At 38.6% G+C, this 27464-nt stretch overlaps 3 protein-coding genes across 4 annotated transcripts in view; 2 read left to right on the top strand and 1 right to left on the bottom strand.

The window, feature by feature from the left end:
* kcnb2 (potassium voltage-gated channel subfamily B member 2) overlaps positions 1–16049 on the top strand; it is an 82961-nt gene extending 66912 nt beyond the window's left edge. Inside the window, exon 3 of the mRNA XM_024280519.2 lies at positions 10635–16049. Coding sequence (XP_024136287.1) covers positions 10635–12602 — 1968 coding nt within the window. The 3' untranslated portion in view covers positions 12603–16049. The remainder of the gene's footprint in view (positions 1–10634) is intronic.
* Positions 16050–17328: 1279 nt separating this feature from the next.
* On the top strand, positions 17329–23946 carry terf1 (telomeric repeat binding factor (NIMA-interacting) 1). Of its 2 annotated transcripts, XM_024279848.2 has the most exons (11): positions 17329–17589; positions 18142–18237; positions 18493–18620; positions 18818–18904; positions 18991–19140; positions 19969–20078; positions 20286–20374; positions 20460–20561; positions 20669–20739; positions 20847–20895; positions 21960–23946. In XM_024279848.2, the coding sequence occupies exons 1-11, from the start codon at positions 17406–17408 to the stop codon at positions 22001–22003; spliced, it is 1110 nt and encodes a 369-aa protein (XP_024135616.1). In that variant the 5' UTR covers positions 17329–17405; the 3' UTR covers positions 22004–23946. The 2 variants fall into 2 exon arrangements, with proteins under 2 accessions (XP_024135616.1, XP_024135615.1); XM_024279847.2 differs by lacking the exon at positions 20847–20895 and having other exon boundaries at positions 17331–17589.
* Positions 22302–27417, bottom strand: LOC112151151 (somatomedin-B and thrombospondin type-1 domain-containing protein). Its single transcript, XM_024279849.2, has 5 exons — positions 26065–27417; positions 23363–23557; positions 23197–23275; positions 22777–22950; positions 22302–22646 (listed from the first exon to the last, which is right to left on the bottom strand). The coding sequence occupies exons 1-5, from the start codon at positions 26288–26290 to the stop codon at positions 22529–22531; spliced, it is 792 nt and encodes a 263-aa protein (XP_024135617.1). The 5' UTR covers positions 26291–27417; the 3' UTR covers positions 22302–22528.
* Positions 27418–27464: the final 47 nt, after the last annotated feature.

A 27464-nucleotide genomic window follows, 5' to 3' on the forward strand; every position in this document is an offset into this window, starting at 1 on the left:
CCTCTGCTCTCCTTTTTGTGAACATTCATTATCTCCTTTCCCAGAGCCTTGCAGTCCTCTCTGCGTCCATTTGTGTGTGTGTGCGTTTGTAAATTGCCCTCATTTGGATTAATTAAAGGAAATCTCCCATGAAGGGTTGGGGGCGTCCCAATCTGACCTTTTCAAGGACAGACAACCTATCAGTAAATCCCCACCATCCACGCCACCGCAACCCACACAAAGACACACTGCCACACAAACGCCATGGAAACAGCGAGTTGGTGCCGCTCCCATGCCTTGTGATCATTACTCTCATTTGCAGGGGAACAAAAGGCTGTGAAACTGTCTGTTATTGCAGCTCCCTTATCAACGTTCCCTGCTTGCCACAAAGCGCCATTGAGCTCCATTGCTCAGTCATTCATACCACTTTTTCTTTTTTTTGAATGTCACTTTTCTATTGTGGTGTTGACTGTTCTTTTGTTGCTGACAATCACTGAGCATGATCCAGCATGAGTCATTACTAAAGTAAACATCATGGCACATAGCGAGGGAAAGAGCGGCGTGCGTTGCTTTGCCAAAGGGGTTGCCCCAGCTAAGATAATTGCTGAAATCACTCAAAGGTGTGTGTTTTGTGAGTGAGCGTGCAGGTTTCCGTGTGTTATCAACTCTCAGAAGGGCTGTGATAAATCCAAGACAAATAAAAGATAATCCTGTTACTTCTTTTTCTTAAGATGACAGCAGTCATGAGGGACAGGGATATCATCTCAAGTTTCTATGGTTACGGACACAAGTGTCAATATGTTATTGACACCATGCTCTCAGTGTCAAGGTGTTGTGTGATAATTGGGATGAAGAGTCAAAAATAATCACAGTTTTCTTGGTGCAAGACCAGAAGCTTTGGGGGCTGAAAAACATGACAGATTTATATCATTTTTATTAAAGTCTCATTATTTTTCTTCCGTTCTTTGCCTTACTTGGTCTTTGCCGTTAGTTCTTGGTGAATTTATTTATTTCCTGTCTCACAGAGCTGCTCTAGTGCTTGTCTTGTTTTTCTCCCATGTCAGCTTTCTTCATGAATATATTTATGCAAACATCATCAGGGTGAATATCATTAGAAAGAAAACCATGTTGTCAGTCGTCTCCCAGAGGAAAGACAGAAAGGGGTGTTGGAAAGAAGAGGGACAGCAGAAAGTGAGCATGTCTCTATAATTTCGGTTTCCAGTCATTACAGTTTGTTGATAAGGAACTGTTAGACATAATGCAGTGAGTCGCAGCACAAGCTAAAGGAGATTTTGTTAGAGATACAATAGTAGCAGACATAATGTGCACATCCGAAGACCACAATTCTGCAGGCTTGAATAGATTCTTAATTATGCTGCATTCACACTGAACTTGATTCGCTCATCCCTAATCGACACTTATCCAAAAATGTGTTCATAAACTTGACGCTCGAGTGGGAGGAGCTACTGTTTAAAGTTTGCAGTCTCAATGTCGCTACATGGAAGCCTTTATAATGCATGGAAAACACGAATGATGTTGAGAGATCAGGTGTCTCAGTTGTAAGAGCTCTACAAAAACATCAGTAATCACTTATCCATGTCTGGGATCATTTAGCATCTCTGATTGGTTGATGTGAAGTGTCGTCTTTGCCAAAGTTCAGCTGTATGAAAAAAAAAAACAGAAACAAGAAAAAATAGATATTTCTACAGAGAAGCAGTAAAATAAATGTGCCTTTTTGAATGTGCGTTTAGCCTATAGTGTTCACACTGGACAAGTTGGGAGGGGCTTCTTCTTCTTCTTTTACTTTTTACTAGCGTATGTACGCCACCTACAGCTGGAACAGGTAGAAATCTTCTGAATCTTGCTCCAGGTGTTTTCTTCCACAGCTCTATTCTGATATATAAAAGATTTGGTGTCCTATAATTCCGGCCGAGCACAAACCACATTTATTAATTTCTCCTCCGTGATCAATTATCGAACAGTTGGCACTTCTATGACTTCAACGAGAAGCCCTCCGTACGTGACTACCAACTCCAAATCCTTGATTAAACTAGTTTAAGAGGTAACACAACAGGAGAGTTGGAGGCTGACTCCAACTTACAAAAAAGGGGGCGGGGCTGAGCGGGGGAGGTGTGGTTTGGATCTGGGATTGACAGTGAGGTAACATAGTTACTCTGCGTCTTCAATACAGAGTGGTGCAGAGCAAAGTGATTTCAACAGAACTTTCTGTGGAGGTTGAGGATTTCAGACTGAGGGGGACCAGTGTCTCAGGGGTAAAATGACGCTAGCATCATAGCTAATAAAGGCTAACACTTTAAGCAAACGATCCCGAGTGAAACGTTCATTGCAAATCCCATCATCAGGACAGAGTTCACTGGTTGCACTCAAACACTGTTGCCTAACTTCCATGTCCACTGGAAAGTTGTGCAACCCAGTAGATTTTTGACAAACGAAGGCAATACACCTATGAGCCATTCTAAAGCTAACATGATAACGACTGACCGTTAAAGAATCAAAGATGGGCTTTTATAGTGGAGCTGCCGTGCATGATGACGTGAAAATTCTGAAATGACCTGGTACTTACAACAGTTGACCAATCACAAAATTCAACTGTAACACCTCGTTTCAACCTGTAGGGGGCAGCACACAAATGGTTTTAGACTATAATATCAGGAATTAAACAACATTTTTTTTTAAATGTCAAAAATGGGGCTAAAGACAGCACTTTATTTTAATTTATAGAGGTCAACAGCCAAAAAAACGATGATCTAGTTTTTGTTTACCCTTTAACTTGCATCTCGCATTCAGTGGCCACGTATTTTACACGCAGAGCCCGGAAACAGTTGCAAAAGCTACGTGTGATTGTGAGAGTCTGAACACGCAAGCCTGTTGAACCTGACTTTTCATTGAAAGTGGCCGTCGCCAGTAATGTTGGGAACCTAATTGAGTGAATGTAGCTTGACACGCAAACCGCGTTCAGTGTGAACAACTTTCTGATTTGTACCTCTCTGCAGCCCCAAAAAAGGTTCCTACTTGCAGATAAATTATAGTCATTTTAAATAAAAACTAAGATAAACATGATATTTTTTGTAAGTGCTCCTTTAATGTGCAGGAGAAAACAACAATATCAAAAAAATACATTTTGTTGGATTCATAAAGCCAATTTTTAGAGCTTGACAATTTTTGCTTCAGTCTAGTGTCTCTGTAGTCCAATTCTTTACCATTCTTCAGCTCAAAGAGCTGCTTTGGATCAATTAAACCCCCAACTCTCACAAATCTGCCTTTCCCTTGACCTGCATTAGTAATGCAGGAAGAGATCTCCATGGTAACATAGTTTGGTTCAAACCACAAAGTGACTTAAGGATAACAATTAGACTTCACAACTCTGTTTTTTACATTTGAGCTTCGGAGCAGCTCATATTTCTAATAGTAGGCATATTTGAAACACTTGCACAGTCCGTGTTGGCGTGTTGTGCATGTGCACATTTGTCTGTGTGGATTTGCGTGTGGGAGGTGCAAGGAAGACTTTCTCCTGCGAGGTTTTCCTGATCTTATCTGTGAAGAAAAGCACCCAGGAGATGTGACTCTCAGTGCGAGGGAATTTCTGGAAAGCATCGCAACGGAGAGATACTTATACATCTTCACCGTCCCGTCCTCCCTCCGCCTCAAAGCTTGGGTGAATGATGTTATCGAGAGACACGGAGGGGTAGAGGGGAGAGGGGAGCTTGTAACAGATCTTCCTCTCGTCCTTATCTGCTTACGTTCAGGAAAGCCCCCTCCCTCCCTGCAAGATATTTGTAGCACTCTGTGCAACATGAATATTAAGTGCTGGCATTGTGTGTTTCTTCCTCCGTTCTTGCAGTTTGTGCGACTTGGACAAGTGTTGATTATGGCATGCTGGCCTGTCTGATTAAAGCAGTGATCACTACTCAGGGGCGTGCTCACTTAGGGTAATTATACTTAGCTGAGCTGACTGCTCCCCTTGTTTTTCCTGTCACACAGAAGAGCAAGCACCACTGCAGGGAGGCAGATGAAACAAATTCGACAGAATAACAATATTTCTATATCATTTTTATTTTAAAAATGCATGCAGATTGACCAAAACAAGCATGTTGCATGTTTTTTTTGCTGTTGCCATAGATGTAGTAAAGTCCCAGCAGAATCTACCGCTGCAAGCAGAAAATCCATCACCTCCTTTTATTGAGGTTGATTTCCGTGTGCAGCTTGTATCTCTACACGTGCATCTGTGGATGCTGTGTAGGGCAGTGGCTGGGTCCCGGGTCTGCCTTCTGTTCTGTTCTCTCAGGGGTAATGTGAGGGGCTCATGTAGGTTAATAATGTTGTCGCAGTATGAGGGCTGAAGGCTTTTCCTCACACACAAACACACTTGAACACCCAGCAGTGAAAGGACAAAGTTTCAATTGCTTTCTAATGTGAATAAATGTTTAGACATGCATGTTGGGTATCACCAGAGAGATTTATTGCCTTGCTAAGACATTGTCAAAACAGTAACTGTGCTGCAGATTATAGCAGGACTGTAAAAACCAGGAGACATTCTGCTCTTTTTTAGCTCGTGGCAAGTTCTTAAATATTTTACCAGCAGCAGAATTAATTTCATTGAGTTTTTTTTCACTGGAGGCGGAATTTTTTGTTTACTGCTGGATGTACTAAACTTGTTAGCTTCATTTTGTGAATGAATTGTGCTTTCATATTACAGTATTACAGGGAATAAAGATGCTGCTTCATGGTCAGTGCGTCCACCTGCAGTGCTAGGTTTGCCTGCATAGTTTGTCCATCCAACTTTTTGAACTTTCTCCTCCTAAATTTAAAGTCATGAGCCATAATTGGCTGCAAAGTAGCTACGAGGGACAAAGCAATGGACAAATTACAAAGTAAGGACATTGAGAGAGAGCCAGGCCTAAAGTGCAATAAGTTCACAGAGTTGGAGTGAAGTATCCCAGAGGTGAAAAGGCTCAAAGAACTGATCTCAATAAAGCTAATCGAGATCTTTTTTTTTTTTTCTTTAAAGCACATTTTGCCTGACTTTCCTTCTCTGCCCTTCCTGGGTGGCTCACCGAAAACACTTTTACTTAAATCCAATAATTCACAAAAGTGCTGAGTACATGACAAAAATAGAGCCCCTGCAGCACATCATTTTTTAAACAGACTGAAGCTTTCCTGTTGACCAGCAGTTGACCATTCGCCTTGAGGACTTTACTGACTTTGGAAATCTGATAACACGGATAAAAGGCGGCATTACCGTGTGCACACAGGGATGTGTCCAGGATTTTCTAAAAACGTTAAAGAAAACTACCAATATACTAATGAGTTATAGTGAGGATAATTTAAATTTCACCATAAAATCTTAAAGAGGAGATCACATCTCAATGCGACTTCCTGATAAAAATAAAGCTTAAAAAAAATGTAAAAATGTCCGATACCAGAGAGAGCGTGGAGTAGAGCTGCTGCTCCTCCACATCGAGAGGAACCAGTTGAGATGGCTCGGGCAGTCGAACGGCTATGGCGGTTGAATGGTGAACGTAGCAGTCGGGGGAGCATGCAGCGCTGCCATTTTCTGCCATCTCTCTGTGCACATATCAATTAGCCAGCTCCCCCTAGTGGCTCCTCCACTCATGACATTCCCTTATTCATGGTTTAACCCTAACATGGCCAATACCACAGTCTGGATTGCCCCCTGGATGCCCCCTGGGGAGGTGTTCCGGGAACCCAAAACACGCTGGAGAGACTAAATCTCTCGACTGGCCTGGGAACACCTTGGGCTCTCCCCACAGTTCCTCATCTTTGCCTAGACTGCTGCTGCCACGACTCGGTCATTCATGGATGGATGGTCCAAGACTGAAGCAATCCCATTACTGAAACCAAACTTGCTTTTGGCTGTCATGCCGTCCAATAAATCATCAATAAACTTGTTTACTTATTATAACCAGAATCTCTATATTATATATAATATCTAGTAAATTCCTCCATGTTTATTCACATGTTCTTTTTAAGGGCTGATCTTGTAAAACTCAGCTGTCAAGTGTAACCAGCTGACACTAAATCTAAACCTTTAATTATAATTTGGCAGCTTTTTTCTATAATTTTCTAACATGTATATTTATATGTGTTAAAATGCTTTATATGTTTTTTGCCATTTGTTCTACACACGTCAAATCATAGGTCAAATCATGCGGCTAGCTCTATGACAACATCATGTAAATGCTTTTTGATTAGGGTTCATGTCATATGTAGTCAGCCCTCTCAACCGTGTATTTGGTCATGTATCCGTGTCTCCTGGATAAGTGCTTCCGTGTTGAAAAGCCACAAACAGCACAAATTATTTACATACCCTCTTTAGACTTGGTTTCAAAGTGTGTCGTTTAAACTTATCCTGACTTTAATTATGCCATCAAAACACTCCAGCTAAAGATTGCTAAGTATAGCGAAGCCTCGCTGAGGGATGACACATTGCATTGTTAGTGACAGAGTGTGTCGATTCTGTATAATGTTCGCAGATGAGGCTGTCATTGGTACATGAGAAGTTTCCTAGCCTACATGAAACAATAATGAATAAATCTCACTTCCTCCGGTGAGTTTAGATACTTTGTCAGATGGATGAATAGTAAGCTTTTATGTGATTTTGGTAGGGAAGTTATTCCTGCCTAAAGGCTTTTTTTTTAATTTGGTTGTTTTTTACCTCTGCAGTACTTTGAGACTCTATTCATTTTTACAGACTAATATATTTCAAATTGAGGTTCACCGCTGTGGCTCTGGCTTCGCTCCATACCTTTCTAAATCTTGGAGAATCTGCAGAATGAAGCAGTTGAAAGCCAACAAATTTGACTTTGCATTTCCCCCTTTTTTTATTACTCTCCATCTGAATGGAGTTTTTTTTGGAAAGCAACCAAAGTAAACGGCCTTGATCTTCAAATTTGTGATCGCGGTGCATGAAGGTAAAACCTTCTGCAGTTCTCTGCTGTTGATTAATGTTGAGTCTCTCAAAGAAACATCCAATTTATAGTCTTACAATTCATGCCTCATAAATCTTGCTTAAAATATGTGAGGGAATTTCCTTAATAAGACCATAGTTGGTCAATACCAAGGGTTTATAATAGCATTTAAGCTGAAGCTTTACTTTAGTACTTGACCTGTAATCTGACTGAAAATAGAAAATTTGTCTGTGATATTCATACATTTGTTAAAATATTTTTTAAACTTCTTGCAGTAAGTTGCAGCCCGGCATCCGTGCATGCCTATTCGTGATCATCCGACTGGAAAAGATACAGCCCCACAAAATGAAACATCACACAAGTGCAGGAATCAATCCTCATTAGCATAGCCATAATCACCTGGATTGATTCTGCTGCAGAAAATTATCATACCTGAGGAATGGCTCAATTTGTGCGGTACGAATTGATGACCTAAGTGTGGGCTGAGTGGTGGGATGGTGGATCATCCTCCGTAAGGGCTCAGAGTAAGCATATCAATAGGGCTCCGCTGGGCTTGGCTCACTGTCCATAATGTGATGTGTACACAATCAATAGCATCCCCAGAGCTGGCAAACAGGTCACTCAAGCAGCACAAGTGTTTTTTTTTTCTCTCTTTTAAAGAATAGAAGGAGATTGAGGAGGTGATGTGAGGAGAAAGATGTCTGTCACTGATGAGAGGACATTCAGACAGGAGTTAGTGCCTCCATTGGCTGCTCCTTTGAAGAGAAGGAGGTTCTCACAATTTCAAGATTGGTGATTGAGATGGCAGCTGACTGAAGTCTAAGGAGGCTCAAAGGGCACACTTGTTAACTCCTTGACTCTCATGTTTCTCCTTTCACATCAACACTCTTCACTCTGTAATGCTTTCTTAAGGGATTGGAATGAGACCATGATGGACGCTGTGTGGGAAGCAGATTCGCTGCCATGCATCCCAAAATATTTGCCCAAAAATACTGTTGAGTCCATCGCTGTTTAAAGCTCAACCTTGGTGCTTTGAGCCGCCGCTTATGTCTCTGACGGCTCATAAAAGGAAGAGCATTAAGGGGTGTCATCAGAACATTGCGTAAAACTATGCCACGTGGCCACCAAAAATTGTCTTTGCCTGTCCATCTGGCTTTGTTGAATGTTAACTCTCAATCCAACGCAGTGCAGACAGTGTCTGCTGAGTCTGAGTCAGTGCAGAGAAGGATCAGCAGCCAAAACCAACACAAGCAATTAGCATTTAGTCCATCGACTAATGATCTGAGGACATTTCCATCCTGTCTAAGCCTATCAGCTGTAATGACTCCCAGTTCCGTGACCTCTCTGTGACATTTTTCTCAAAGATGTTGACCTTAACCCGTGCAATGAAATGAAAAATTGTTTAGTTACAGAAAAAAAAAATTATTCTCATTTTTTCAAAGAACCTATATAATATGTGACTCATTTCTACCCAGCGATGTCTGGGAAGAACGACGTGAAATTAAATATTAAAAATCGTCTTTCATTCCCTCCATCTGCTAGCCTTCGTCCTCCAGGTCACCCCCGGGTCGACTGGCTTTTCTGGCCCTCCTTCTGCTTTCTTAATCCACAACGGACGGCATTTGATGCTATACTTAATGCCACAAAGATGCAAATCAGGGGGAAAGGAGACTGAGTAATTGATCCTCTTAACAACTCCCACTCAATTACAGCATAGGTTAATGCCAGGACTGCTCAACACGGTGCTCCAAACTGCACGAGAAAGGGTTGTTTGGGTTTGAGGGAGTGAAATGGGAAGGTTAAGTGTGTTTGTTCATGCCCATCCGCCGTTTTCGTCAATTGAACGTACTTTTTCAAGTGCCGCTTTATCACACGAACTCTAAATTAGGACTTGCTAACTTTTGAAGGTCAAATTAAAGATGCATTTGAACTTGTACATTTTTTATGAAAAAATTGATCAATGTTGCAAATAGCCTTTTAAAGTGATCAGATCCCTATGACATAACGATTGATATTCTTCCCTTTTTTTTACAAAGGCAATCTGCCTGGGTAGCTTGACAACAGGATGTGTGCTTGTAACAAGCTTGCCAAAAAGTTCAGGGGTAAGAAGGTGATCTGTGTCCTCACTGTGACTCGGCAGTCTTTGAGCTCATGGGCCAAAGCCACCCAGGTCACCTCACTTAGCCCCTAATAGGTTTAACCTAATCAGTAGCAGCACTTATTTAGTGATGACACTTTCTCTGCTGAGCCATGACATTACTTTTCGCCCTTTTGATCTTTGACTGACTTTTCCCCTTTTACTTTGTCAATTAGTTAAAAAAACTATAAATATTATAAACATTTTTATTTAAAAGTTCATTCATTTAGCTAGATTTAGGAATGTGCCCTGATATTTCTAAGCATGTTAGCATTTGTCCAACAGAGAAACTGGAAATGACTGAGCCCCGAACACTGCAGAATCCTTTTGATATGCATTCATGAGGGATGGATGCTAAATTGATGAACTCTCAGAAGATACAGAGTAAGCTTCCTTTAGACCCCTGAGAGCATAATTATGTAAGCTCATCAGCGTGCTCTGTGAGGCTTCCATTGTTATTTAGGATGCTTTGCTTTTTATGTCTTGACTCAGACTTCTCGTTTTGGCATGATTACATTTTAATGGATTTTATATTACTTGGGACACAAAGGACTGTCCAAAAAAATTTAATTTTGTACTGTGGTTGGAAATGATTTCCTCCCCCGGTACAGTATTAGGTGTATGACAGATATTTTTCACCTATGTGAATAGGGACACAAAGTTCAGCTAGGTTGAGCCGCCAAGCAGGGACTTGTAATCCGTGCTGCACAGCGAAGAGTCTGGTATAAAAGCAGAGCTCCAGATTAAACAACGCTCATCACATAACATTATCCGGTATTCAAACAAAATCCTCCCCTTAACGTTCATTGCTCACACATTCATTTTGTAAATATTAAAGCTCAGTCACGACATCTAAGGCCAGATTTAATCAATCATGGTCAATAAATCCTGGTCAAGATAAAGAGCTGCAGCTAAAGCGCAATCTCAGGCTGTGTTGACCTCATGGGATTACACCAGATGTTCTCCTTGTAGAATTGACGGCACAGGAAGTAGTTATTCTATTCAAAAAGTACTAACAATAGCTCTAAAGCATTATATGACCAACAGTTTTTTTTAGAAACTGTGATTAAAATGTATATTTTAACAGGCAGATAAAGATTTTGAATGTTACCATAGGTTGGAGCTAGATTTTATTTTTTTTTCAAGATCTGTCATTGATGTTTTTAAAATAAGTTGAGCCATTGCTGAACATAACTGTAGTTTGGGATAAGGGTTATGTTAGGGTTTCATTAGGGTTAGGGTTTGGTGAAGATGTAAAATCAACAACAACATTTAGCCTTGGATGCACTTAAAAAAGTTTAGGCAGTGCAGCAATGTCCATCTTGGCCGCACGTATTTGGCCGACACGAATTTTCATCAGTTTTTGTGCTTGGTTGTACATAAATTCATGTAAAAACATCAACCCCAATATATATATATATATATATTCAAAGAAAATTTGCAAAAGAGTGAAAGGTGAATCTCCTTTTAGCAAGGGACTCATGTATCAGGGAAATGGCAGCCGAGCTGCAAAAATTGAGATTTGATATCAAACTAACATTTGATTCTTCTCTCTGCTTTTGTTTCAGATCCTTGCCATCATATCCATTCTGTTTATTGTCTTATCCACCATTGCCCTGTCTCTGAACACCTTACCGGAGCTCCAAGTCATGGATGAGTTTGGCCAGGCCAACGACAACCCTCAGCTGGCTCACGTGGAGGCTGTGTGTATTGCGTGGTTCACCATGGAGTACCTTCTTCGTTTCCTCTCCTCTCCCAATAAGTGGAAGTTTTTCAAGGGCCCGCTGAATGTTATAGACTTATTGGCCATTCTGCCCTATTATGTCACCATATTCCTAACAGAGTCCAACAAGAGTGTGCTACAGTTCCAAAATGTGCGGCGTGTGGTGCAGATCTTCAGAATCATGAGAATATTGAGGATCTTGAAGCTTGCCAGACACTCCACGGGGCTCCAGTCTCTAGGATTTACTTTGAGAAGGAGCTACAATGAACTGGGACTGCTTATTTTGTTTCTTGCCATGGGAATCATGATATTCTCAAGCTTAGTTTTCTTTGCTGAGAAAGATGAAGATGCCACAAAATTCACCAGTATCCCTGCCTCATTCTGGTGGGCCACTATCACAATGACTACAGTGGGATATGGTGACATTTACCCGCAGACTTTACTTGGGAAGATTGTTGGTGGACTCTGCTGTATTGCAGGAGTTCTGGTCATAGCTCTACCGATCCCCATTATTGTAAACAACTTCTCCGAGTTCTATAAGGAGCAGAAAAGGCAGGAGAAAGCCATCAAGAGGAGGGAAGCACTTGAGAGAGCTAAGAGGAATGGTAGCATTGTGTCAATGAACCTTAAGGATGCTGTCGCTCGTAGTATGGAACTTATGGATGTGGTGGTGGAGAAAGGAGAAGACAAAATGGACAACCACCTGTCGCCAAGTCGTTGGGGTGGCTCGACCAGGCATGCTACTTCTGAAAGCAGTCTAAGATCACCGGATAAAAGAAACCCAGAAAGTTCTCCCCATCGTATAACCATCACCACCACTGGAAGTCCGCAGCGCATCAGCAGGACACCACAGCACCTTAATGCTCAGAAACTGGAGGATATGTACAACCAGATGACTAAGTCTCAATCTTTTACCAATCTCAACACTACAAGCTCCATGAGCACCTTGAGCACAACTATGACCGCCCCAGCCTCACCAAAGAAATCTCTCAGCCCTGAATTCACACTAAAGGAGGAGGTGCAGCTGGAGATGAAGGAGGTCCGGCCTTCTTCAGAAGATAACTTTGCAAGCTGCTCGACTGACTTTTTAGGGCAGGGCTCAGACGAGGGGAATTCCACGCCATGTAAGATCAAACGGCCAAAAGCTCCACCATACCTCGATCTCAGCCAACTTAGAGCCATTGATGATCTGAGCCCTCCTGACAGCTTTCAGACAGATGGCTTCTATGAATCTATCCACCCCTGTGAGCGATCAGAGTTTCGCACTGGAGAGAAAAAAAACTGTAACAGCTCTGTGGACAAATTCCAAGGCCCTTCAATGGGTAATAACTCTCTAAAAATGAAAGGATCAAGAGTCATCTTCAACAAAACTTCCAATGAAGGTCCTCTAACTCCACCTAGCACTACCTCTCCTGGAGACATCAGCTCCAGTATCCTGGAAGATGAGTCTCCGGCAGGTGAGACATCACCGCTCATCCGTAGTTCGGACGAGCTGCTTCCAGTCATAGTGGAGGACACCTGCAACTTCTCGCCTAAGAGGCTGGTGGTGGACACCCCACCAGGTGATGAGGAGGAATCTACAGAGCACCACGATGACAAGCATCTGATGGAGGAGGCTGGTGCTGCAGTCGCACCTTTGTCACCCAATAAAACGGCACAAAATTGCACCCAAGGTGGGGCTGGCTCGAGCGAGGGGGCAATGTCAGACAGCAACCAAAGTGGACACAAAGTAGAGAACCACATGTTTACTTCCGATATCCACCTGATACCTGGAGACGCCAGCCTTTCTCCAACCTGTGAAACAAGTATGTGAAGGGAAGCGTTGAAGGACAATACTACAACCTCAGCCTGGGCTGTGCCAGAACAGAAGGATGAGTCAAGGGTGCAGTTGTAGTGAAAGATATTTTTGCATGGCATGACAAGTCTCTTAATACTTGTGTTGTGAAATGCTGCAAAAGAAACTGCAGTGCTTCTTGCAGGTTTGACTTTGGATACTCAGCAGGCTCGGAGAGCAAGAGGATCTTCTGGAAATGTGATGATTTCATTTACTAAGACGCAGGTTCTCCCAATGTACATAACGACCGTCTCTTTTTCTAGCAAGAAGAGGAATGCACAGTGGGACTAACTGTAAAAAAAAGCATGCATTTAAAAAAAAAGACGGATATTTTACGGTGCTTCGTTTGCTAAGAGCGCTCCGTGTACATACTAGGACATGTAAGGCCATGGCAATGCACAGGACGGAAAAAGGAAGACTCAATGGTACGATTACGTACAATGTGAAAAAAAGGAGGTGGAGGGGTTTGAATCAACAGCCCTCAGACCGGGTGTTGCATAGTAGCGACCTATAAAAAAACATATCATTACCTTTTGTGGAAATGCAAAGTGTTCCCGACCTGTAATGTCTTTTTGTTTCCTGTGTAAAATGGTGAATGAAGCTGTAACATCGATGCTGTTGCTTTGGGTTTTCATAGCAGCTACAGAAACTTTAGGTTTGTTCGTAAAATATTCAATTTCAGACTTTAAAGCACTACAGCATAGAGCATAAATCTGCCGAATATAATCTCCAACATAACAGGAGCTATCAGATACCAAAGCAAATTAACTATATACACATATAAATCAGTTTTAAAAGTTAGAATACTTGTTCAGACATTTAATTCCATCTAAAACAAAGAATAGATACACTATACATCACTAGAAGTAGATTTAAAAATAAATAGGTAATATTTGAGTCTAGATTGGCTTCATAAAAAGAATAATAAAGTAGGTAAATCAGCACAATGCACCTGGTCGTTCAGTTAGATTAGTTTCTATTATAAATATATTAGTATCTGCTCTTGCAATTCAAATTGGATAATATACCACATAAAATGACTATATTCATCTTGATGTCAATGGACCAAACCAAGCACACTTACAAGCTTCATTTACATCAGCTTCATAACACATATGCTAATTACATGTTTTGACAGTATTTATGTTTGTGTCTTATGGTTTTTTTTACCTGCATCATGGTCACTATGCTATATTCTGCACCCTGGTGTGATTTTTTTTTTTTTTCTCTCCAGCAACTTGACCTGATCCTGCTGATAAGCTTAGTGCACCTTCTTTATCTTATAATAATTGTGGTGTCTTGGACTCTCTTTTTTTCTTTTTGGAGACAAAACAATTTTCAGTCAAACTTAAACCCAAAGGAGTTTTCTTTGTTTCTCTTTTTGTCGTGTCTCTTCTTGCTTTTGTTTAAAACTGACTGAAAATATATGTTATATGTTGCCTTTGATTCCAATTTATCGCTGGAATTTTTTGTTCAGTTTGTCTTGACACAACTCCTGTCTGGGAAGACTCCGGGGGTGTTGCTGAAAGCCACACGAGTGAGTTGTTAGATTTTTATTTTTATTGTTATTTTTATTATTATTATCATGTCTTTCTGTTGGTTTGTTTTTCACAGAGAGGTGTGGAATGTGCAATACCGCAAACTGCTGTCTATGCAGGCCAAGAATTGTGGCACTTTATTTTATGTCAATGGGAATTTGTAAGTGTACAGGCAGAAATGACTTGTATTTTTCAAATGTTATATCTTTAATATGAGATAAAACAGTATTTCGAAGACAAAAATCTCACTAACAATGCAAACTAGAATCCGATGGGGGGGTTTTCTGTCTTTCATATTATATTTCTGGCATGATACTATCAAGAGTTTTAAAGCCAGATATAATGGACCTTCAATTTGATTATAGGGATCCAAATTGACCACCGGAGCTTTTTTTATGGCTGTTAGATTTAGATAAAAAATGTTTTAAAAGTCTTTGGACCTTATTCAAATGACCCTATTTCCGTGGCCACAACATAATAAAGGATTTTATGTTTTTGTGATTTAAGAATTGTTCTATTTTTTGTAAACCAAAATGGAGCACGACCACAATTTCCTGCCATATGGTGGCTGAAATCATGCGTGCCTTTTCATAAAACTGTTGTTTATGAGAAGGTAGCAAGTAATTTTTGCTTTGTTCATATAATACTGTACAGAAAAAATTCTAATTTTATAGGAGAAATCAGGTCTTTATGTAATAGATTACAAGTAATACTATTGAGTTCTCAGGTTTTCTATAACTCTCTGATGCTCTCATTAAAAAAATTGTTTTTTGGGTTTTTATTTTTGGGTTTGTTTGTTTATTCTTCAACAGCAAGCTGATTATGTACATCTTGAGAAGTGTTGCAAAAATCCATGTTAATGTTCTGCCTCTGCAAACAAGGACACACAAATAAATGTGTGCTCCACATTCAGTATCCATCCTCATCAGTCTTTGTAAAAAAATAAAATAAAATAAAATAAAATAAAATTTCAAAGACCACAGGAAGACAGGAACCTAAAAGAAAAATCTCCTCCTTAATCCTGTGGCACGAAGGAGCAAAAACACGACATTGCATAACTTATCAGTTTCGGTCCACATTTATTTATTTATTTATTTATTTTTGTCCGTACAATTAATGGTACAAACTGTTTGCCGAAAGTAGCATAATCAGACTCAGTATCTAGACATCCATGTAAGACCTCATATCTTTGTCAAGCAGCCAATCCCTCGTCGAAAGCATGAAATGTGAGGTGGTAATTCAGATTTTGTCTTTTATTTTAATGGAAGGAAGTTTAAATGACAATTCTCTTGTTAAATCCATTTTCTGTGTACCTGTACATTCATGTTTTCCCTTCATCCTCTGTTTTAGCCTGAGCGATCATTTCACTTTGTCAAATATTGTAGGAAAAATAAAAAAATACAAAAAAAATAAAAAACAAGAAAGCTGGATTAATCGGCTACATCCGAGGCAAACTTTGTGTGGAAGTTATTTTTGCCAGCGAAAGAACCGTGTGCTATCCTCACCGTCTCACAAAGGCATATTCATCTGTGTTACTGTAAATGGAAATGTCGTGTCTTTATTTTCTCTGAGAGAACGAGTACTGTCCATGTTGCTCATTTGTGCTTACCGAACACTTTTCCCTAAAAGCATACTTGTTTGTCTTTGTGTATTCTGCCTCTTATGTTTGTTTTCAGTTTTTTTTCTCAGTTTGAAACTTTATTAGACTCATCCTGAGCAACAGACTGTTTCTGTACAAGACGACATCTTTGTATGCATGTAGTAGTCTGAGCATTGTATGACCACAGAACACTTTATGGTACATGTATGTCAACATTTCTGTAGAGCATTGTCCCCATTACATCTATTAGCATTATGCAGAATAACAAATAAATGTATATATACCTTGTGCTTTTGTGTCTGCTTTTCTCCTAATATGAGGTCACATTTGCAGGACTGTGACCTTTTTTTTAAACTCCAAGTTATTAATTATTTTTACATGAAACACAGCTAAAGCTACATTTGCTGCAAAAAAAGCTTGTTTCTCCACATCCAGAAGTGCATATATGGCAGCAATCTTGCAAAGAGTTTATAAATTATACATAACTGCAGGGGAGTATTTAGCATTCCTTTCAGTGCACATAATGACTAAAAATGCTTTGCATACTTCTTCTAAAAACATGGAAAGCAAAGTATGTTGCTTGTTTTATCTGTTAAAAAACTCTAAAAGGAAAGTAAAAACTTTACGTTATGTAAATGTTTTTGTTTATTATGGAAATTGTAACCTTAGGACAGAAAAAACCTTCAAACCAATTAATTAAACTGAATATAAAAAACCCTTTTGTTGTATTTTTGTTAGATAGAATCCTGCTTTAGATACAGTTATGTTATTGTTTATGATAAGACTCTGTCTCCATAAAAGTAAACACTGTCAGCTTTAATCTTTTTCAATTGCATCACCCCTCGAACTAAATGCAGAAAAGAATTTTTGCACAATATTTTAAACAAAACCAGTAGTTGCCTTTAATTTTTGACTATGCTTCTTCGTTATTACTAAAATCCAAATTAAGTCTCCAGTGAGGAGATTTTGCTATAAATGTTGTCACAGCACTATATTGTTCACCTTCCAGATGTGAAGGAGTTTATTAACTAATTTTGGCAGTGACATGTATCACTGTATTCTTTTAAAATCAATACTGCATAATAGTTCAAAGTAAAGACTAAAATGTTTAAAGATTTAATGATAATTATGAACTGCTTTGTGGTTCAGTTGTCTTATGCTTGCATTAAAAGAAGCATCTGCAGATTAACTAAACTTGTTAGGTAAACAGACATTTCTGGTCAGCTTTAGGTTAATAAGATACTGAGATACTATATTACCGTTTGTTTTAACTAGTATTTGCTAGTAATTAATTAATTGAACCTGAACTAGTCTCATATATATTACTTGTCACAAGGACCTTTGTGTTCAATGTAAAACCACCGTACAACAACAAGAAAAAAGGCAGAAATCAACTGAAGAATAAAATAAAAAAAAATGTAAAAAGCGTAACATCAACCGCTCTATATGTTTTAAAACTTATTCTACTGAGTTTTAGGTTTTACAGTGCTTGGCTGCTGTGCCAATTTAAACAGATGTTACTCCGAACCACTAGGAGGCGCTGTTAATTCCAAGGATCGCAAACAAAAGCAAAAAGGCGCGGAAATGTAACTGGTTACAGGGAGGAAGACGGGGTTTTTTATTATTTATTTACAAGTCGCAAACATGGAGAACGATACCAGTGATGAACAGGCTTCTGAAGCTAGTATGAGAGAAGAAAAAGTGGGATTTCAACAGGTTGTTGCCGTTGCGAGTGAATGGATGTCTGACTTCATGTTTTTGAAGTTGTGCCGGAGTTTTAGAGACGGAAACCTTGAAGAGTTTAACGAGGCGTTGCCAGTTTTTGAAGGTAAGTTTAATCTAAAGGAGGATCAGCCCGCTGTGTTTGCCTCCAACTTTTTTTATGTTTGAGGGACTTAAACTTTATTTTTAGAAACATTTTTAACAGCTTATTTTTAAGTTTTAAAGGGAAGATTTAAAGTACAGCTTTTGGTGTAAAGAGCATGCTGGGAATTATGTTTGTAGGGCTGCAGCCTGTAGCTATTTATTTACATACATTTGCTAAGTTAAATGTAAGGTTTAAATTTCTTTAAAGGTTTTAATCTAATTTACCTTAGTTATTTACTTAAACAAATGTACAAATGTTTTAGTTTGTCTTCTTGCATGATTTGTAGCCTACATTTTATTACAATAACATCACGTTAAGCTAGCTTTTAAATGCAAGTGGCGTTCATGGGAGGGTTTCTGTAATACATATATTTCCGAATTTAGTCATACCTACCTGAATCACCCAGTAAGTTATCTTATTTATATATTTAGTGCTGTTTATTTCAACTTGTCTGTGACATTTATGAGAAGCGGTTGGCTAAACTATTATGTGGCTTAAATTGTTCTTTTTCAGCCATCTCTAAGAATTTGACCCTCAAAGGAGCTCCCGATAGTGAAAAAAAATTGATTTGTGCTTTTCTCTCAAGAGTCATGCACGGAAAACAGCTGGGTAAGTTGATACAAAAAGACTAGAATGAAACCCTAATTTACATTTGCATTACTGTCAGTTACTGCTTCATTGGCAACTCCATCGCCAGAATGGATATTGTCTCTATCAGAAAATAATTATTCTGTTTAATTAATGATTTTCCTAAAGTTTCGAGATGATTCCACCCCCCAAAAAAGTTATTTATTGCACTAGAATAAGCAGTCAAGTGTGATTTGACAGAGATAATCTTAATACTAAGTGGTGTGTTTACTGCAGATGACATGTTTGAAGACGACGAACACGTGAAGCCTCTGATGTCTGCTTTTAAAATATGGCAGAACTTGGACCAGATTGTGGCTGATGAAAATTTGTTTGAGAAGATCAACATTCTTTTGCTCGTCCAGGTAAATCTAATATTGTATTGAGGCATTTCTTTTTATTCATGTTTCTTGAGGAACTTTATGGTTGATGTATATGAAATATATTTAGATTTTCTTGGTCCAATTTTAATGTTTTATTTCTTTGTGCTAGTTGCATAATGTTTATGTATTTTTAAATAAGAGAATATTTTCTTCAAGCGTGTCCATGTCCTTTGTTGCAGAGTGTTGCTGTCTGCTTGGAAGCGGGTCAAAGATCTTCTGCTTCTTCTGCCCTTAAGTGGTTGGAAGAACATCATAACATACCTCAGGTCTGTTTGCCCACTTTTGCTTCTCATCGTTTCAGAGTAACACGATGCCATCCAGATCCTCTCATCCTCTCATCTTGTCTCGACAGAACTTGAGGGTGAAGTTGTCCACCATGGTGACACAGAGGGACATTTATCACCCGTTCCTCATGAGCTTCAGCTTCAGCCGCTTGGTGGAGATGATCCAGTCCTTCTTGGATGTTTATTTGGAGAAGAATCCATCTGATTTTCTTTTGAAGGTACTAGATCTGCCTTACATTAACATCTTAAGTCCAAACTCGCTAATAGCTTTACAAAAATTGGTCTCTAGAGAAGAAACAACAACTTGGGAAGATAAAATAACCTAATTTGAGGTGGAAAGCTGTGTCAACATTACCTTGGAGTATAATTAGCTTTTTTTAACAAATTATGCTCTCAAAGGTTTTGATGTAAATTGATCAATTACAGTTAATTGAAAAATTTGTCATCAAAAATTAGCTGGAAGGGCAAACTGCTGCATTCAGCAGTATTTTCCCTGTGGATTTGACAGACTCACTTATTCAGGAAACTTATAAGTGATTTACAGAAAAGCTGATGACCTCCACAAGGTTAGACGTAAAAGGCTCTTGTAATGACGGGCTTCACTGGTTTCTCCACATAAAGCAGCCGCTCTGACCCCAGAAAATTAGATTTGGGGGATTACGAAGATGTAACATTTAGATGTAGGTCAGAAAGGAAAGTTGATATAATGCAAGAATAAGAAAAGGCAACCTGCTTGGTCAGAGTGACCGGAGCTGTGTGGGGAAAAGCAACGGCGAGACTGTTCTGCTGCCAGTGGGGCTGGGGAGAAGACAGAAATTGATGGTGTTATTAAAGATGAGGCTCACTTAAAAAGTGCCGAAAATGCCTCCAACAGCGACGGAAACAAGGTGGGAGAACCGTGTAAAATCACACCAGAGCTTGTGGAAAAAATCTCTCTTTAGAGTTAAAAAGTGAAAATCACACGAAAAAGAAAACGGTCTTCTGCATCATTCTAAAAAATAGTTTTAAAATTTTTTACTGAACACCTTCATTCTGATTCCTTTCAGGCAGCTACAAAGATGGTTCAGTCGTCCAGAATCTTCCCATGTTCGGAGCATGCGGGTTCACAAGATGACTCCCTTTCAGAAACAGATGAATCAGTGCCAGAAATCCAAAAGTAAGGTGTTATACCAGTTTTTTACTGAAAATTCTATCACATGTTTCTATCAAGTTTTTAGTTTGATTTTATAATCCTAAACTGGTAAAAAAAAAAAATGCATAAACTAGCATCATTAGTGACGTTTTAATGAAGTTTTGCTTTTTTTTTTTTTTTTTGCTTAAAGCTGAAACAATTTATCATGCACAGTTAATATTTTGCTCACAGGACAAAGCGAAAACTGCTTCCCACCCAAAATACTGATGTATGGAAGCTCGATCCAATCAAAAAGCCCGTGACAAAACTTCCCAAAAATGGTATGTTAGCTTTCACGTTTTATATTTTATTATTGAATAGTATACAGGCGTGGCGAAAATCTAAAAGATGAAAACTCTTCATCAGAATCATCTCGGAAACGAAAACTGCTTCCGACTAAAATTGAGGAATGGAGCCCCGAAATCATCAAGAAACCTCAAGTTTCTTTGACCCGACTCACCAAAACTGGTGGGTTAATATTCTTGTTTTTTTATTCAAATATACAAGCGTTATATCAGGAAGATATTCATACAAGCATGAATTTATGCTAAAAGAAGGACGCTTTCCTCCATCAGAACTCTGTCAGATGAAAACCCAGAAGCCACTGATGCCCAGCAACAAGGGAAAGACCAGAAAAGCCCCTCAGGTGAGTTGATTTGGAGAGACTGTTTAACAGTTTATAGGGTTAAAGTGGGCCATACATTTTTTTTTTTCTGTTTTCAGAATTTCCAAAAAAAATGTATTGTTTTTCAGAAAATCAAAGTGAATGAAGTGATCATATTTGGTTCCTTGCCCTACGCAGGTAAAAACAACAAGAAAAACCCCAAAAAACATCAAGTGTTTAAATATAATATACAACAAATCACCTCCGAAGTGAAAAGAGCGTGTCTGTTTCAAATTAAAACGTCACCTTTAGAACATAAGTGTTGATATGGATTTCTTTATAAATAAATTCTACAACGATAAAAACATGATGCAATTGTGTGACATAACTTTATAATTTTTACAATGAAACTATAACTTTATAAACTCTTTAACAAATGGAACAAAAGTCAAGGACAGGACTGCTCATTCATTCAAACAAATGAAGCAGTTACCCTCATAGATTGACCCTTAACACCATATATGACCTTATAATTTTTCCTTTTCTACTGCAAGATTTCAAGGTTAACATCTACAGGTTATCCAAGATTATCAAAGGGTCACAAACTGGCAAAAATCTAATAATTTTTTCAATTTATAGCAAAAATATTTATTTAAAAAAAAATGGTTAAAACTATTCACCAATTCTTTTATAGTATTATAAAATCCTTTGGAAAAATTAAAACATAATAACCTTAGTTGTATTATTCCTTATACTTATTAAGAAAATGATGTGTCTAAAAAATGGTCACTTCTCATGAATTTCCATTTTTAGGCATACGATCAAATATGGTGTCTGTCTTTTTCAACAAGACCTCCACATTAAACATACATCATCACTGAGTACATCAATTCAACAATAACATGTTTGAGTTTCATCGTCTTACCTTGATTAGTTACAAGAAATGATCAGAAATGTACAGTGAGTTTGGATTTTTTATTTTTAGTTTTTAATTTTTGGACTCCAGTGAGGGGATAAGAACACCAGGTTCTGCTAATTGGTTTAGTCCAAACCCATGTGACCTCTGTTGAGGGGTAATCTTTTCTGAATGAAGTAAAGGTCACATGGTTCTTGACCTCACTGAGACACAGGAAGGAAGGTAGTTATTTACAAAGTGTGTGGAAACATTGCCCTATAAAGCCATTCTTTGGTAATTAAATCTTTGAAACTAAGATATCTAAAAATGCAGAAAAACAGTCTTATTCATGTGTTTTTTTTCTTAGAAATGGACAGCCCAGCTGGACAAGTATCTAATAGACGGTGTTAAACGTCACGGTCAGGGGAATTGGTCTCACATCCTGCTGGATTATGATTTTGAAGGGCGCACTGGCACCATGCTAAAAGACCGCTGGAGAGTTTTATTGAAGGGACATAAAGTCTGCTGAAGACCCTCCTGTCCTTCCCACCTGTTTGCCAATTGTAGCATTTATTCTGAAAATGACATGAAATTTGTTTCATGATTTAGTTATTTTATTTTCACTTGTCTTATTGTAAATAAAAATATTTTTAATCTATTAAGTGGCTAAAATTGTAAAAGTTATCCTTCAACTTCTGTTTTTTTTTTCTTTTTGCTGTGACGCCACCAGAGGGCGCTCCATGTGGAACTTATTGTGTTACTATCATTAATGAAAAATGTTTTTAATGCAAATGCTTGTAAATTTTTTGCAGCAGAAATGAAATGTGGTAAAGTGACTTTAGGAACATGTTTAAATCTTTTTCCATTTTTTTTGTTTGTTGCATTTTAATTTTATGTTTTGGGAGGTTTCATTATTTTCTTGAAGGGGTTAAACCCTCAGATGAAGACAAAGGTGTGTTGAGGTGGGCAGTCGCATTGCTGCATCTTCTGGATCTTCCTCCAAGTCCCGTGACACCGAGGATTTCCCGCCGCCTGCCAGTGGAGCGAAGCTTGTCTGTAATAAACGCAGTGTGTGAGGTTCATCTAAGCATAGCTTAGCATTTTCATTTCTGTTTCTTCCCTGCTTGAAGCTACTGTTGGAGTGGAAACTGCACCTGATCCATAATGAATTCTAGATCTCTTACTTGTCTGAATCCTGACCGTCTCCTTGACAGATGCTCCCGTTTCGGGAAGCGGGAGGTTCACATGCCACGCACACTTTGAAACCCTCTGTTATGTAGCGCATCCAGAGTGTGTGTGGCCGGTTCTCCAGCGTGCAGTGAGGCGTCCGGGACTCCAGCTTAAACTCCATGCAGAACCTGAGGGTGAAATCAAGAAAGATTGTCAGATATGAAGAAATATCTGATTTCAAAGGTGTGTGAGCACGAGTTTCAGGATCTGCAGACAGTCAGGTGTGCAAGCAGTTACTATATGTAAAGACAGCTGCTGTATAGTAAAATGAGGTGCAGCCTGACCGCAGATCTTTTCATCTACTCAATCAGCTGAGCTCACGTGCTGCTTCAGGTTACAGTTCTATTCTTTCGGAGAACTTGAAGCAAACATACCCGGGGTCCAGGGGATTTCCATAGCTGTCCCGTTTGGGCCTTCCCTTCCCAAACTCCATGCTAGTAATGAATGCAGGACCTTATAATCAAAGCAGTGAATCAGCTTTTAGGGATAAAAAAACAGCTGCAGATGTTAGAAAATCCTCCAATATTTCTGTTTGTACACCTGAGTTGTGACCACAGCGACTTCCTCTGTGGTCTCTGTACTCCTTGCATCCAGCTCTTTCCTCCAGGGCGGGACAAGGCTCGCCGCCGTTAGTGGGCTTCTGCTCTATGTGGCGGACCCGGCTTCTTACAGAAAGCTGACAGGGTTTTGCACAGCCGCTCCAGTGGCTCCAGTCGCTCACAGCACAGTCCTGAGCTGGAAGATACCCATCAAAATATATTAAAAAACACATTACTACATAGCTTTTGTTACAACTACAAGAAAATGTGAAGGAGACATCCTGATTTTAATGTTTTGAGCTATTTTTAATGTAATTTAATGAATGTTTACCATAAACATGTATTGGTTTAAATCTAAGGTTGCTGTGTTTCTGAGTGTAATTGTTTGATGCATATTTAACCTCCACCCTGATAAGACTTCAGTTTGACTGATTTCTTCTGAAGAGAAATCTAGCATGAAGTTTCAATATTTGTCAAGAAAGAAGGGTGTCTCTGCGTTCATCCCTAAGTGTGTCTGCTGTACTGCTTTGAAAACGTGACTCCTCAACTTAATGGGTTTATTAAAATGAAATCTGCTGAAAAAAATGAGTTTCTGTATCACATTTGTGTTCGCAACAAGAAGTTTAGGCGTACTTTTGTGAATTTAAAGTGAACATATAACTGAACATATTGTGAAAGTTTATCTCAATTTTACAGTCAAACCTTGCAATTAAGTAACATTTTTACAACAATTGATTTTATTATTTGTATTTTGGGGGAGTTTTTGACTGGATGGAAAGCAGAAAGAAGAGGACATTGGAGAAATAAAGAAGGCATAAGAAAAACAACAGTGGACATAAAGAAAGCAAACATAAAAGTAGCTTGAGGCTCCACAATATTAATGTCATAAATAACTGTTTACTTCTGCACTTCTGTGCACAACCGTCCACTTCTACACATTAAAACATCCAAACAAACACACATTTTTACACAAACCTTCAGATACACGTTTGCATAGATCCAAACAGACAACTGCACACACATAACAAACACACAGATAGTTCATGAATCGGGCATGTCTGTACCAGAGGTGGGTATTAAGTGAAATTTACTCACTTAAATTTGTCAAAATTGCAAAAAGTAGTGCTCTTCTAGTTTATTTAACAAAGTATATTATAGTATAGACCATGCACATGTGGTGCAGGAAGTATACTTCTGCGGATGAAATTGGAACATTTTAAGTTTACAATATATAAATTGTATATGAAAAATGAACTTCAAGTATACCGCCTCACTTTTAGAATAGACTAAGTATACTTGTAGTACACTTCAAGAAACTACTTTTTACTAAGGGTGGTCTTAAACCACTACATCTTTTACTTGAGCAGACTAAAGAGGAAAGAAGTACTCTTATTCAGCTACAATTGGCTTCATTTAAGTCATTTTTCTTTCTTTTTATTTTATTCAGAAGCAGTAATTGCATAAAAATGTTGCTTTTATTAAATTAAAGTAAAATAAAAAATGGATATTTATTAGTCTTTGCTTAACACATGAAAAATATTGGCAAAAAAATGCGTTAAAAATATTTGTCAAAGTCTTGACAATTTACGTTATTTTTTTATTTTTGTTTTGGTAAAAATCTTAAATTTAAAAATTAAAAAATAAACAAAGCATATAAAAACTGTACTTCAATACAGCGAGCTCAGCGAGCGCCACGTGTGTAGTTTGATGATTGGTCACCCTTGAACCGCCAAAGATTCATTTACAGCAAATATAGGATATATTTAAAGCAAAATAGCAGTAAATTTAGGTGTGATCATGACAATCACACATAAAAATGACACGATGTGTTCTCTTTACCACTCTTTTCATGGTTTCATGGAGACCGTGTAATCCTCATATGGATTATCTGTGTCAAAATACATTCCAGGAAAAGTCAGATTATTTCCACACCCAAACAATTTTTGACTATTTTCAAAATATAAAGTCAGAAATAAAATTTTTACATTTCAGGGTTTTATTTTAGAAAAAATGAGCATTTGTAAATATTTATTTGTATAAATGTGATGCTGCATTTCATTTCTATGTTTAGAATCATTTACAGATGTGTCTTCATTTAGGTTATTTCCAATCAATTCATGATTAATCACGTTTAATATATATTTGCTTTGTTTATCTTTAGTATTGTTGTTGTTTTAGCTTGAAAAAACGATTCCAATGTTAAGCAGTGGGTATTGAACTTTTAAATAAGGTAGTGTTAAAATATGACTATATATTTGCTGCCCTTCTGCAGGTGGTTTAAACTGTGCTCCTTCTATCATTTCATTTCCCTTTCACTTGCTTTCTGCTCACGCCGTTCAGGCTTTGATGTCTTAAGCGTGCTGATGTGGTGGTCACTGACCTCTAACACGTGTTAAGAACGCCTCACTTGTTGGACTGGGACTGTAATTGCTATAACTGATTGATGGAAAGACATTCTTTAAATATTTGCGCTAATTCCATTATGTGGAGTGGGCAGCCATCTGAAATGGGGGTTAGGAGGAGAGCCAGCTTAGGTATTTGGTTTATAGAAGATCCCATTTTTGGATGAAGGAGGACAAACTGGAATGTTTGACTCTTGTAGGGAAATGTGTTCATCCTCCAGGTGCTGATTGTCAGGCGGAGTCAGTCTGTCTATGCTAGCATCTCAAAGCAGGTGTTGTGATCTGCTTACCCATCACTCACCTGGACACTCTGTGAAGTAGTCAAAGCAGCAGTCCTTGGTTTTGACGCAGCTCTCATCGCAGTAGCACGTCTCGTATAAACGGTCCATCCTCCAGTCTGTGGTGGAGCAGCTCAAGTCTCTGCCCCGGCAGCACTTTCCTGAACAACCTCCAGTCACCTGAGAGTTCTGTCCAATAGAAATCACAAGCAGCAGCCAGCAAGCAAACCCAGAAGAGGACCCCACCATGTTTGAAGCCCTCAAGTCAGACCAATCTAATAAAATCGTTTCCTTTGAAAATGTTCATTTTTGCTCTTCTTCATCTGTCTGGTATTCCTCAGAACACTTCCTCTACAAAAAGCAACAAGCTCAGTGTGGCTCAGCTCTAATCAGACGTCCATGTCTTTGCTGGTGTGCAGTGGACTCCTCCTCAGACCTGCTGTCTCTCCCTGTTACCAGCTGAACGAGCCGCTCTGGTTGATTACACTTACAGGAGGAGGAGGAGGTGGTCAGACAAGGGAGGCGTGAACCACAACTCTTTTTCTCTTACCTCATGTTCACCCTTTTTTACCTGTTTTTTTTTTCATCTCTTTCTTTTAAAAGTAACAGTAACCCTGATACCAGCTCTCAACAAAAAGAGGGAGGAATGCAGACAGTTGGCTGCTTACCATTTTGCCACAGGGCCCAAAACTGGTTTAGTTTTTAAATTATTTTCTCTTTCTCTTTTTTTTTTTTTTTTTAAGAATTCAGTCATATTAAGCATGATTGAGTGTGCCATTATCTGACATCTATTTCTTTTGTCTTTTAATTAGAACACTTTCTGAGTTAGATTAGCCAAAATTTAAAAAAACCAAAAAGAAAGCATACATTTTTTCTCTGAAAAGCACATTAGAAGCTATCAAGGAACATTTCTAAGATTTTTCATTTAATTTTTTCATAACGTGAAACTTTTAGCTGCAGTTATTTAAATGCAAAAAGCTCTCTCAGGATTCAGATTAGCTCTGCACTGCAAAGATAGTCAAAATAGGTTTTTTAACTATTAATACAAACACAACATTTTATTCAACCTCTGAGGCGGCTTCTCTGCTCTTTTTCTATCCTCAGGTTTAAACATCTTTGTCATAATAGTCGTGTTCTAAGATGAAAGCAGAATCAATAGCAGAGCCCAAATTTTATTTCCCAAGTTTCCAGATTTCATAAAATGATCAATTTACTCACAGAAATTGTTCTTTTTGCACTTTTGCCCCCCAAAAAGTCTGATTTTTAAAGCAGAATTTGACTAATTAAATTTCATGTGCAAATGGATCTGTGTTTTTCCACACAGCTCCATTTATGTTCTGTAAAAACTAAAACTAATCCTGCCACTGGGAGAATTTGCATCGATTTGGGCTTTTGCTGCACATGTACAGAAGGAGTGGACATC

Source organism: Oryzias melastigma, linkage group LG20, assembly GCF_002922805.2.
Source record: "Oryzias melastigma strain HK-1 linkage group LG20, ASM292280v2, whole genome shotgun sequence".
NCBI classification, from domain to species: Eukaryota; Metazoa; Chordata; class Actinopteri; order Beloniformes; family Adrianichthyidae; genus Oryzias; species Oryzias melastigma.